This window comes from Saccostrea echinata, unplaced genomic scaffold, assembly GCF_033153115.1.
Source record: "Saccostrea echinata isolate AGI-Se365-2 ecotype Australia unplaced genomic scaffold, CSIRO_AGI_Sech_v1 ptg000010l, whole genome shotgun sequence".
NCBI classification, from domain to species: domain Eukaryota; kingdom Metazoa; phylum Mollusca; class Bivalvia; order Ostreida; family Ostreidae; genus Saccostrea; species Saccostrea echinata.
This window is the reverse complement of record NW_026889759.1, coordinates 10,756,882-10,770,943: the sequence shown is the minus strand read 5'-3', so window position 1 is coordinate 10,770,943 and position 14,062 is coordinate 10,756,882. Positions and strand designations below refer to the sequence as shown.

The 14,062-nt window shown below is 34.4% G+C and overlaps 2 protein-coding genes across 2 annotated transcripts in view; one reads left to right on the top strand and one right to left on the bottom strand.

The window, feature by feature from the left end:
- LOC133184381 (DNA-dependent protein kinase catalytic subunit-like) overlaps positions 1 to 2,196 on the top strand; it is a 53,350-nt gene extending 51,154 nt beyond the window's left edge. The window contains exons 92-95 of the mRNA XM_061319434.1: positions 650 to 838; positions 994 to 1,033; positions 1,143 to 1,239; positions 1,329 to 2,196. Coding sequence (XP_061175418.1) covers positions 650 to 838; positions 994 to 1,033; positions 1,143 to 1,239; positions 1,329 to 1,533 — 531 coding nt within the window. The 3' untranslated portion in view covers positions 1,534 to 2,196. The remainder of the gene's footprint in view (positions 1 to 649; positions 839 to 993; positions 1,034 to 1,142; positions 1,240 to 1,328) is intronic.
- A 1,584-nt stretch (positions 2,197 to 3,780) lies between these two features.
- On the bottom strand, positions 3,781 to 13,941 carry LOC133184380 (DNA-directed primase/polymerase protein-like). Its single transcript, XM_061319432.1, has 14 exons — positions 13,862 to 13,941; positions 13,513 to 13,596; positions 12,671 to 12,749; positions 11,368 to 11,468; positions 11,148 to 11,194; positions 10,908 to 10,999; positions 9,891 to 9,964; positions 9,618 to 9,691; positions 8,975 to 9,346; positions 8,647 to 8,806; positions 8,339 to 8,424; positions 5,079 to 5,274; positions 4,097 to 4,179; positions 3,781 to 4,016 (listed from the first exon to the last, which is right to left on the bottom strand). Exons 1-14 carry the CDS (start codon positions 13,915 to 13,917, stop codon positions 3,895 to 3,897), a joined length of 1,626 nt encoding a protein of 541 aa, XP_061175416.1. The 5' UTR covers positions 13,918 to 13,941; the 3' UTR covers positions 3,781 to 3,894.
- Between the last annotated feature and the right edge of the window lie 121 nt (positions 13,942 to 14,062).

The following is a 14,062-nucleotide window of genomic DNA, read 5'->3' as shown; positions in this document are numbered from 1 at the left end:
AAATATAGTCAAACCTCGTTATCTCGAACTTGAAGGGACCAAGAAAATACTTTGAGATAACTGAGGATTCGAGATATCCAGGGTAAAATACTTAAGGAATAAGTAGTTGGGACTTCAAAATGACTTCGACATATCCATGGTATTCGAGATATCCATGTTCGAGATACCGAAGTTCAACTGTATTATACATTAAAACTCACTTAGAACGAAGTGCCAGGGACGGACAATTTTGCTTCCTTATGAACGAAGTTTGTTATAACCTATAAATTCACATGTATTTTAAAGCCAGGAGGAATGAAAATCATTTCCCTGCAAGAATCAACTCATTATAAGCGTGATCATGATAAGCAGTGTTTTACTGTAAAAATCTAAGGCATGAGACCCGAAAATTTCAAAGTGGCCTGGACAGAACACAGTGGGAACATTCATTTCAATTTATTGACATCACCATGTTGGTATACAGTCAAAATAAGAAACAACATACATGTAGATATGACAAACATTTGCCCAGCTGTATTTTAAAACTTTCAAGTGTTTAATTATTAATGTTGTTGACCAATATTTATTAACAAGGGGTCGGCACTTTTGAGAATATGATGAAAATTTTCATTTTATTCCTAGTACAAGTAATCGTATAAATTCATTGCAGTTCCTGCCTATTCCTGAGTTGATGCCGTTCCGCCTGACTCGACAGCTGCGTAACCTGATGATGCCACTACAGGTTCATGGTCTAATGGAATCCACAATGATCCACACCCTCCGAGCACTCAGAAATAACTGTGACCTGCTGTTAAATACCATGGACATTTTTGTGAAAGAACCATCAGTTGATTGGCTGGTCAGTTCAGCGTCATTTTCATTTTAACAAAGCCTTATTCATAGTAATCAGACCAATAGTGTGTGGAAAATGAATTCAGATGTAGGTAAATTTTAAATATATATATATATTATACAGTTTTAAATCCCTTAAAGAACTTTTTCTTTTCATTTCAGATAAATGCAGAAAAACAAATGAATGAAATGAAAGGAGATGGTAAGTTTTCCCTATAATTCTTTAAAGAATTTTGAAATCTCATTTCAACAAATTCATGAAAGATTATCACAATTGCCAAAACACTGAAAGCTGTGCCCTTCTTCTTTAGAATCACCTGAGGAAGAGGATGTGATGTGGTACCCAAAAGAAAAGATAGAGTATATGAAAAGAAAGCTAATGGGAGACAACCCAGTCAGTGTAACCAGGTACGTGTAGTTATCCTTATAAAACCCATTTTGCTCGTCTTTCCTAAAAAGGACCCTTTTGTGATTATATATTTCCTGTAATTTTGTAGAGCTGAGTTAAAATTAGGTCACTTCAAGAAGGCAGCATTCCCTGCCATGGAGAGGGTGCTTCAGGGAGACAAGAGGGAGAATGTACGAGCACAGCTTAACGACACCGGCCTGTCAGTAGAACAACAGGTGGCAGCACTGATCGATCAAGCCACCGACCCAAACATTCTAGGTCGGGTTTATGTTGGCTGGGAACCGTGGATGTGAAATGTCAATACATGCATTAGCTTTAACTGGACAAATTATTGGTGTTGTGTGACCAAGGAACCATTACTCCGTGATCCAAAGCTTTAGAATTGTCCAGTGAAATTTACTTTTTATAGTTGTTTAAGCTGGGTTAGTTACTGGTGTAACTTTGAAAATAAATTCTGTAGAAGAGATCTTGGCAAAGCTAGACTGGAAAAATCATCAACATATGTGCCATACAGAGAATGAAATAATGGTGCTTCATGAAGTAAATCCAGAAGAACTAAACACAATACATATAGTAGACATGCTTTTTTTTTAAACTCTAGTACACATCTATGTGTAGTTACAGTTGATTCTGCAGTATTTGCATATACTTGAACATGTAATAGGGATGGAGGTTGTCAAATTTTATAGTCATTAATCCTCACATTGTTTGACTGAATATTCAGTTAACTAGAAAAAAGATGAATGTGCATGTATACATATGTACATGCATTATGCACACCAATATACATGTATTGAAAATATACAAGTTGATAACGTAGCAAAGATACCCTTTTTGTGACTGCTTTGACAATATAGTGTGAATATACATGTATGTTGCACATGCTTATATACAATTTCATGCAGCAAGTTCCTGTATTTCTAGAAAGGTTGTCAAAATAAATCTAAGTATTTCTTTTGGGTTTTTTTTTCATTTTATTTTCACATTAGAGTTCTGTAATAAGTACAGATGAATGAATCAATATTCATGCAGAAAAAAAATTGATTGTTCTAGCCAAGTTAAAATAGAGTCTTAACTCATCTCAATGTATTCATCTTTTTCTTTAAGAGACCTCTATACATGGCACACAAAAAGAGTACCAATTCTGTGGTATTTTTCAGCAGAGTGATCAGCCCTTAGGTTTTAAATAAGTAAAGAACTATGCACACTAACTCTCGATTCCCGCCTAAATTTTACACCCATCTAATTCAATATAAATGGCATTTTGGCCATTAAAACTTGTTTGAATACAAAGAAGAGTTCATTAGTAATTGATAATAATTTTGAAACCATGCAGAGTCAATAACTTAATTGCTCTATTACACTTCTTTTCATAAGGGGGGGGGGGGGGGGGTAGAAAATTTTATCCATTGAAATCACAGACTTTAAAACATCACCAGATTTTCAAATATGCATGGAAATGGATAAACGACCCTTAAATCTTTCTGTTTGTTTAACTTATGTAAAATTCAACATACAAGATTGATAAAGTACATTTTTTTTATTTGCAACTTCATATGAAATTGCTAATAAAATGACTATTTTTGCTGTTTTGTCTGTAAACATATATCCCCCACCCAGTGAATCAACATACCTGTAAAATGGATTTTTGTTTCATAAGGGGGGGGGGGGGGGGGGGATGGAGATGTTTTAAAAATATTTTCTGTTGAATGCTGACTGACCTTTTTCATGCTAATTGTTAGGCCATTATTTATACACTGAACTGTCTACGGATTCCCCCCCCCCCCCCCCCCCCCCCCCGATCATGACAAGGAGCACACTGTGGGTGTGACCGGTCACGGCAGGGGATGCTCACTCCTCCATGGCACGTGATCCCACCTCTAAATTTTGAGGTCTGTGTTTGCTCTGCTCCTATTTTGTATCGTTTCATTGGACTTTTGAGATTGAATACTGTTCGTTATCTTCATATTTCATTTCTGTAGTGAAAAACACAAGTTTTTACCAAAATTATAGAGTTATATCTCTCTTTGTTTTACCAAATAAGTTTTGTTTTGTGAAAATTCACATATATTTATATGAATTTGCAAAAAATCATTCAAATATGTTAAACTTTTGAAAATTGACTTGGAGATAGGTGGCAGAACTATACTACTGTTCGCAGTTCTTGAAATCATTGGTGCATTTCTCAGTGTGTGTAATCAATTCAAGCATATTTGACATTTTATGAAGGCAAGATAAACACTTTATTCTCATGCAAATGTATCTTACTCATTAAACTTAAAATTTAAAGTATAAAACAAATTTAAAGTGATTTCTGTTAATCAGTACTTCTTGTCTTCGAACATTTTTACCTCTGGGGGAAGGGGGGCTGGTACCCTATGTTGAGATAGATATACTTTAAGTGAATACATGTATTTAAACCTTTATAATATAACCTATAATTTCATCAGCGTCCAAAAAAAGTAGGTTTCATTAGTCTATTACAGAGGATCCTAATGAGAAAAGTTGTCAAAAATAGTTTTTTATCAATTTTTGCTTTATCCCATGGAATTCTGTCTACTTCTCTGGGCTGCACTTTCCTGAAGGGACATCAGAATGACAAGGGGGTGTCATTTAGCTTCCTACAAAGGTCCTACATGTATATGAAGGATGTATCAAACAGGCATTGTTCTCTCTGCTTCATCAACAGCACTACACAAATCTACATCCTCTCCATCAAACATGGGATCATCTTCCCACAAGTAGACAGGAAATACAGAGTCCGGTAATGGGAAGTCTGCAGGAGCAAATAGCATTGGAATCAATACTGGATTATACCTTTAAAATTGTTACAATTACTAATGTGTTCAGTTTTACCTGAGGACTTGAAATTTTGTGACCTGCAAACTGGATCATGACATTTCTGGTAATAAATCCTTTTCTTCAGGTCCACAATAAACCTACAGGATAAAACATCAGATAAAGTATAATCCAAGAAATTCTTTGAAGGATAGTAGTATTTTAGCTGCAGATCTGTAGCTCGATGGTCTGAAAACATTGGGATGAAAAACCAGAAAGCTACAGTGCCACTCACTGGAAAAAGTGTATATTTATTGCACAAAAAAAGTGCACTGTTTCTCGATTTATTTCTCCATAAACATGTATTTCAAAATATTACTAACCGTGTGTTCCTAACATATATACTTTTACCACTTTCACAACAAAACTGCATGTATAAGTCATGCATGAAGCACATTGGACCGAAATGACTTGCCACCCAAAATGGCAGTATAAATAGGCGAACTTTTCTATGGTTTCAATTTCAAGCCAAGTAAGGCTACAAACAACAGTTTCGGGGAATGTTTCATTGTGGAAGTAGTAAAACTATATGCTAGGAACACACTGTTAGTGATATTTTGAGATGACAGCTTAAGTACGTGTATACGAAGAAGTAATTCGAGAAATAGCGCACATTTTTGTGCACAATAAATATACATTTTTTTTCAATGGGTGGCACCATAGCTCTCTGGTCGTCCATCCCAATTTTTTTTCAGACCAGCAGGCTACAGATCTGCAGCCACTAGTACTTTATTACGACAAAAGACCTGGGCCCATTTCCAAAAAGAATTTACAACTAAGACCCAAACTTTAAATTGATTGTAAAATCATGCTAAATTAATGATTCTATTAAAAATTGCTTTCATAAATATATCTTTCTAAATTCTTTTAAAAAAGATTATTTAACAACTTTCAAAGAATGTAAGAAAGAATTTTATTCGCAAAATTACATTATGGTGTTGGTCATTAGATCTTTCATAAAATGAGGCCAAAAGTTTTGGCCTCAAACTGTATACATTACATAACATTGTTGCTTCTATGACTCCTATTAATGTTGTGACAGAATCTATAGTTGGCCATTTCATAAACAATGAGTTCTCCCTGACTGAAGTAAGTCCAGTGACGGATCCCTCCTCGAGTATCTACTTCCTGTACAAGTTTCCCAAGGAAAGCATCTATTTCAGGATAAGGAGAAGTTCTGTATCCTTCCAGACTTGCTGCAAAATAATTATTGAGTTTCAAAGTTGGAATGTAATTCATTATTAATCACAGTTAAAGCCAACCTCCAAGGACTGCCAGAATTACTGTTATAACAACATCTTCAGATCAACACTTCTTATTTTAATTGAATTTTAACATTATTTACATGTAACATTATTTTATTTTAATGTTGATTCATTCTCTTTTTTTATTCTCTGGGTGCAATCTTCTACCACATCACCTCACCTTTTCATGAATTTCAATAACAAGAGGCCCATGGGCCACATCACTCACCTGAGCACAATGACTAGGAAAAAGCTCAAATCAATTCAGTATTGAAAAGTTTACATGGGGGTTGGGGGACTTGATTTTTAAACCTGAGGATGCTTTCATATCAATATAACAAATAACTTTGCTGTTCTTGAGCAGAAGATTTTTATTAAAGATTTTTTCTTATATATTCATTTGTAAAAATTTGATACCCCAATATTTACATTTGCTGTGTTTTTCTACTAAGCCAACTGAAAAATTGATTTGAAAGTCATTTTTGTGTATACTCACGCGTAGAAATATACACGGTGAAACTCGTGCTAAAGTGACGTCACAATGAGGCTACAGAGACGTTAATAAAAATGTAACGATATAGGGCAGCAAGAAATTCAAATACTGAGTATGTTATTAGTGCTTTTAAACTTGTAAAATGTAAATATAAGGAATGTTTTTAAGTTTAGTGTGAATTATTGGTGTGTAAATCACACAGACTTGCACGTAGGCATATTTTTCATGAAGCGCTAGCGTGTTTCATGAAATATGCCTACGTGACAAGTCTGTGTGATTTACACACCAATAACTCACACAAAACTTGAAAACATTCCTTAATTGTGGCCCCTCCTTACCCCCAGGGGTCATCATTTGAACAAACTTGAATCTACATACCTGAGGATGCTTCCATATCAATATGACTAAACATGGCTTTGTTGTTTTTGAGAAAAAGATTTTTCCTTTATATTCCTATGTAAAACATTAATCCCCCTTGTGGCCCCACCCTAATCCCCAGGGGTCATGATTTGAACAAACTTGAATCTATACTACCTGAGGATTATTCCATATCAATATGAATAAACATGGCTTTGCTGTTCTTGAGAAAAAATATTTTTCCTATAAATTCCTATGTAAAATATTGACCCCCCCTTGTGGCCCCACCCTAATCCCCAGGGGTCATGATTTGAACAAACTTGAATCTACACTGCCTGAGGATGATTACATATCAATATGATTAAACAGGGCTTTGCTGTTCTTGAGAAAAAGATTTTTAAAGTTTTTTCCTATATGTTTCTATGTAAAACTTTGATCCCCCATTGTGGCCCCACCCTACCCCCAGGGGTCATGATTTGAAGAAACTTGAATCTAGACTACCTGAAGATGCTTCCATATCAATATGACAAATCATGGCTTTGCTGTTCTTGAGAAGATTTTTAAAGCTTTTTTCCTATACATTCCTATGTAAAACTTTGATCCCCCCCACTTGTGGCCCTAACCTAGCCACAGGGGTCATGGTTTGAACAAACTTGAATCTACACTATCTGAGGATGCTTACATGTCAATATGACTAAACAAGGTTTAGGTGTTCTTGAGAAGATTTAAAGATTTTTTCCTATACATTACTATGTAAAACTTTGATCCCCCCCCCACTTGTGGCCCTAACCTAGCCCCAGGGGTCATGATTTGAACAAATATGAATCTACACTACCTGAGGATGCTTACTTGTCAATATGACTAAACAAGGTTTAGCTGTTTTTGAGAAGAAGATTTTAAAGATTTTTTCCTATATATTCCTATGTAAAACATTGATCACCCATTGTGGCCCCACCCTAATCCCCAGGGGTCATGATTTGAACAAACTTGAATCTAAACTACCTGAGGATGCTTCCATATCAATATGACAAATCATTGCTCTGCTGTTCTTGAGAAGAAGATTTTTAAAGATTTTTTCCTACATATTTCTATGTAAAACTTTTATCCCCTATTGTGGCCCCACCCTAACCCCAGGGGTCATGATTTGAACAAACTTGAATCTACACTATGTAAAAAAGGTTTCCTATAAGTTTCAACTTTTTTGTGCCTGTGGTTCTTGAGAAGAGGATTTTAAAAATATGCCACCAAATTTGTACTATTTCTGAATTATTTCCCCTTGAATGAGGGTGTGGCCCTTCATTTGATTAAACTTGAATCCCCTTTACCCAAGGATGCTTTATGGCAAGTTTGGTTGAAATTGGCCCAGTGGTTCTGGAGAAGAAGTCAAAAATGTGAAAAGTTTACAGACGGAAGGACGGACGGACAGACAGACTACAGACAAAATGTGATCAGAAAGCTCATTTGAGCTTTCAGCTCAGGTGAGCTAAAAATGCGGCACATTTACAATGACTTACTAATGACTGATTACAATAACTATGATTGTTACTTAAAAGTTCTCAGAGATACTTGTAACAGAGCTGTTTACCCTTTTCTGCATTTTTTTTTTAGTACATGTACATGTATTTATTGGAATGGTTTCTGTTTGTAATTTGAGCTTTTTTTATCAGTAATTTTGTGTTGGCAATACACTGTCTTGATTTTCTAAGGTATGTTTGAATACTTTTAATTAGAAATTTCCTGCATGTCTAGCCAATTCTACCATGAGTTTCAAACACTGTCAAAAGCATAATTTCTTGAGGCCAATCTGTAATCTGTATTTTGAAACAAAAATCCAGGATAAATTTCTGTAATAGTAAACAGCTTTGATGTAAGTGTTCAGAATTTGCTTCATGTAATTCATGGCCATCAGTCAGTAATTGATTCCTAAAAACATATCATATTAAGAGTGGGTCTATTGCCAGAATATTTTAACTATATCTACATTATGAAGTTGTGATTCAATAGTCCCAAATTTAAGTAATCAATACTGAATACATGTATTAAATGAGATGAAAATTCAAGTGAATGCAACATAACGGACCCACAAATCCAAATGGAGAAAATAAAGCACACAATCACCTGGGAGTTTCCAATACATGCAAAAGTATTAGCAAGTTTTGTTCATACCTACACAGGTGGAGCTGTTTTTAACAAATCTTCGACTGTCCCTCTGCATGCCACCAAACTTTAAAATTCTCATTCTTGGTGAAAATCTGTTGCAAGAAAATATTTTCTTCATGGTTCAGAAAAGTTTCAACGATTCTTTTTTCAAAATGTTAAAAACTGAGACTTGGTACCTAGATTTTTATTCAAACAACTACATACATGTATCTGAAGGGTTAATCAGTTTGAGAAAGTATATTTCTACTTTATTTCAATTTTGTTTCTGTAACCATGTGAACCAAATGTATTCAAAGAGTGACTCTACAACTTACTTCACATTTGATATCAGTGACTGCATAAAGATTCCCTCTTCATAACATTTTGTTGCTGTAGACGGAAGAAATTCATTTTCTGGTGCCACCACAAGGGGATTGTTCTTGCCAAACTTGCTGGATAGGTACAGCCGAAAATTCCTGTTTTTAGTGTACACACCTGAGATAATACATGAAGGCTCTGAATTTCTGTATGAATTATCTAAAAACATTGCAACCAGATTTCAAAATCAAACTTAAGGACAATTTTACATGCACCTACATATACAGAATTGCACCTGACAATACATTACATGAAATGGATATCTGATGAATAAAGTTAGCTTACCCAAATCACAAAATGCAGTTTTCTCTCCCTTCTTTGTTTTAACAAAAAGAGATGACAATTGCTCTTCTGTAAAATGTTCAAATACACTGTCAGATAACTTTTCTTTCTTTCCACCTTCCTCAGGCATTTGATCATTTTCACCAATCAATACTTCATCAGTAAATTTCTTCCAGTCCTGTGGAGTGCCAGTACGTTCAGTTTGACCTTCAAATTTTTCCGATGACTTCCCCTGTTGTTTTGCCCTCGTTGCGTCATCTTCTTTTCTCTGAGATGTACAAGCTTCGTTGCTGTCGTGTAGAGACTGTTCTCCTTTAACTGTTTTGCATTCACAGTGTTGGCTTAGTGCAGTGATTATGTGCTGCACAAAATTGCCTAAAAGATACTGAAAACATTTTATTCAACAATTTACCATTCATTATATACTGAAAAACAAACACAAATGATTGTGTGCCATGAAACATTTTTATTTGCATAGACATTTGTTTCTCTGTGTTGATGTTTTATTATATTAATGTAATGCAACATATCTTATGTGGATCCAATGTGTTCAATAGTCTGAAAATTAAGCAATTATGACAAAAAGTTGCTGTACTTTATAGTTCATACAAAAGATACTGCTTTATTTTAACATATATCTACTGACCCACTGTAATGTTGTCTTGAAAGGCCACATCAGGAAGAAGGAAGACAAGATGTCTACTGAATTTCTTATCAGTGCTGAAAAAAAAATAGTATTCTAGAATAATGTATCTTCTCTGTCAGACCACAACTTGAAATTTCTTGGTGAATCCATTGTCTATATTCTATATACACAGTTACAACAGAACATGTAAGTCTGTTTACTGCATGTACATGTAACATGTAAATACTCAAAAGGCTTTAAAATCTTCAGCAGAAATAATATGTGGATACTTGCCTGGCATCCAAATCAAGAACATTTTTCCTTGTGCACTTCAGACTGAACTCTAGGTCTAACCATAAACAGACATACTGTAAAGAACAAAGAAGAAGGTACACTTTTGACTTTATTTTGCCCAAAAAAATTAATGTCTTCAAAAAGTTTTGAAACTGGCTTAAATATTAATAGAGTATATGAATGTAATAAATCAGGAAAGTATATGGCATGAAGGAGTACCATTCTGGAAATATGACGTCATTAATTTGATGCCTTTCTCTATTCTAAACAGAAAAAGCCTCAAAATGACCCATTTCAAGGGTTATTTTCCTTAAGAAAATAATGTCCACAGCCATCGCCCACTAAAATTTTCGGATATGTTGTGTAAAATTCTTTGAAAAATCACATATCTCAAAATCTTTGTGGGCGATGCCTGTGGACAATATTATCTGAAAGAAATTTCCATGGAAAATTGGTGTCCTCTGCAACTTTTTAGTAAAATACGGGAAAATGCACATGTTTATGACGTCACAATTAGCATTTAGAAGGTCATATGAGAAAAATCATTTGCAAGATCTTTCTGCATAGAATTTCAATGACTCAGAAAGCATGAGTTTTAATTTTTTACATCACTTTCATTTTTAAGAAAAACACAGGGCAAGATTTGTATTGAAACCGTACCTTGTTCTTTCTGATAAGAAGTAATAAACTGTAATTTATTTCTTTTTTTGCATTCTCTTTTGCCTTAATTAAACCTCCTAGAGGATAGGTTTTGGCACTTTGCCACTAAGTTTACCATCAGACTGATAACTTTCTATATTTCCTGCTCTTTTTTTAAAGCTGGGTTAAGAACAAGAACATAAGGCTCAAGAACCCTTGACTTGGGGAGGGGAGGGGGAGATTGCTCACAATTCTCATTATCATGTATTTCCATGATATATCAAAAAGCTGTGTGATTAAGTACTTATGCTGAGACAGGCAAATAGGCAGAATGGATCCCCTGTCAACAGCCATGTTCTGCAGGTGACAAAAACTGACCTGAATAAATGTGTCCACCATCTTGATTCCTATCTGGTCTAGATTGTCTGGAATGGAGTATTCCAGATCAAAGTACAGCTTACACACAGATCCTGAAAGGAAAAGAATATTAAAGAATTCCCTTTCATAATGACAGTCTCTACAAGATTTTCTACTCAAATATTACCAGTACACATGTACTAGTATATGCACATGTATTTCTGGGTGTTTTCTTTTAAACTTATCAAACATGCAACTCACCTTCTGGAATGATCTCATAATGAAGTTTCTTTTCACTGGACAGCTGACTGAAATTAAAGTTTAGTTGTATTAATTCTAACTCACCAGTCTTCATTAAATATTTATCTTATGAAAAAGTGAAAACAGCTTTTTTTTTCCTATTATGCATAAACATTCATGTAATTTTCTTTTAACTCGAAACGTGGTAAAATCAACCGAGGTACATTGTATATAGACTCACCTATAGTAGTGCCAGAACACTTCATAACTGGATACAAGGTACATTCGCTTTCCATCACCTAGTCCAAGACTGGAACTCTCAAATGCAAATACATGCAATTCCTGAAAACAAAAACTTGACTTATGATTCCAGTACTATCCAATTTACACTGCAATCAAAGTTTCTGCCTAAGATTACCCCAGACATTAAGAAACAGAAGGAAGAACTGGAAAACTGACAGAGTAAAACATGGCCCTGCAGTATTCTTATATAAAAATGTTGACCTTCGACCTTTGATCCTCAGAATTTATAGGGTCACTTTCAATTGTGAAAATTGAATAACGTTGCATGTTAAAATACATTCTTTTGTACCAAATTAAAATGTGTTCATATGAAAATAAATGAATTCCATTTACTCTGAATCAGAATGAAAGTTTTCAAAAGTCATTTCCAATTATATGATACATATGAAGTCTATAGGTTACAAAATATCACAATGGTCATATTCATCTCAAAGGGCCCAGCTTTCAACTACAAACATCAAATGTAAGGTAGCTGAAAAGGGTTTATTTTGAAGAGGTACATTTGTGTACTATTAAGGGATGTGTTTTTTGAGTCTAAAGGGCTTCTATGTCATCCTTGTTATAATAAAAAATGGCATGAAAATCATGAGTGCTCCATACCCTCTATAAAAAAAAATGGCACAAAAATCAGGAATGTTGCATATTCTCTATGGAAATTGTTGCATATCTTCTATCAAAATATGGAAGGAAAATCACAGATGTTCTGTACCCTAAGTCAATTGGTAAAGTTTGAGGCTGACCGGACTTAAGGGAAAGAAATTATGCACCGAGCAAAGATTTTAAACAGAGAAGCTATTTTTGACCTTGACCCTTGACCTAGAAACTTTGTTCTAGGTCACTGCACATACATTGACCAGTGGCACTCTGTAAGTGAAGTTATTCAAGTATGAGCCACATTGAACCAATAGGAGAGAAGATATGCTCCGCACAAGGATTTTTCATATAATTCTGCTATGATCTTAACCTCAGACCTAGAAACATGGTTCAAGGTCCTGCACACCCTTTACCCAAAGGTACTCTGTGGGTGAAGTATGAGCCAGATTGGGCCAAGGAGAGAGAAGATATGCTCCGGACAAGAGATCTCGGATGGACAGATGGACGGAAGAATGGAAGGACAGACTGATCACTATAGGGCACCCGCAGAGCGGGGCCCTAATAATTCCAAATTCTGACTACAATCTTTGACCTTAACATGTACATATACTTCATAATTTTCAGTCATTGGTTATGGATGGGAATACCTCAGATTGGTCTCTGGCATAGTTGAAAGCACTCTGCTGTCTGTAAAACAGCTTCCAGTCAAAGACAGGTCCTGTTATCCTATATTACAATGCAATTATGCTTGACAGTCTTTTAATTACCATGTTCAAGTTCATTTATATATTCACTCAAAACCATCTAAAATATATGGTACATGAGGACAAAGAAAAATATTTACAACATAAAAATTCCGGTCAGAGGTACAAGTATATATGATAATTACTTATTCAGAAAATGAACGTGAAAGAAGACAAAGGAAAGAAAAAGAAGATAAATACATATAATACATATACTAATAGTATAAATGAGGGAAAAAAATGAAAATATTAATATGAAAATTTTCTGTACCAGTGCAGCTCTTACAATACCAACCAATTACTTCATGAAGTTTTAATGAACTTGATATGCACTCTTATCTTTTTTTTTTAAACAAAATCACTATTTGCTAACATAAATATTTTAAAATTTCATTCAATTTAATAAACTAGATGTTATTTCTTGTTGGTACAATGCATTTAAAATTGACATATTAAATGCGTTTGATTAACTGAATGCTTTTTTTGTATATATAACAACAAATGATTCATTATATAATGGATTCAAAAAAATTATCAACTCTAAATATTGTTGTTTTCAAAAAAGGTCAATAACTTTTTTTTATTTAGTGTCTATTTCAGGCTTTGGGCTTTTTCTGTAATAAAAAGGAAACTAATAAATAGCTTACTCAGATGTGTATAAAATTTATTGTCTATAGATATGATGGTCTTAAACAAACTGTAGACAAAATACTCTACATGTATCGGGACAAACTTAATATAGTTACCTTTGATTATAGTTCTTTGGAATACTATTCTCTTTGAAGTTCTTAACCTTTTCATTTAAAGTGTTTTCAATAAGTTTCCTTTTCCTGGAAAAAAAATCGAGTTTAATATTGTAAGGCCCTGAGTTAACCTCCAACAAACCTGCCTGTGATATAGGCCTATGTAATACTACAGAAATTGAATGTCGAGGTAATTCATTGTGGATCAAGGATGACAGCACGTCTGGTCACCGTTAACAGGTTAATGATTCGATCAATGCATCAAGCATCGCAGCTTGAAAGATGAATATATTAATCAGAAAGTTGCGTGGATTACAAAATCGTGTAAAAATGAGTTCCAATATCCACTCACCTCAGAGCATTTTTGTTGGACAGGCCGTAAAATACACCCCGTGATATTGTTGACATTATTAAATTTTGGCGCCATATACAATTTAATAGGTCGTACTTAAAATGGTTCTGACAGCTGACATGCAATGAAAGATAGCTTTCGCCCCATTCTCTATTTATTAAGTTTTTAAAATGTTTTCCCCCATTTATCATGATCTTTCTT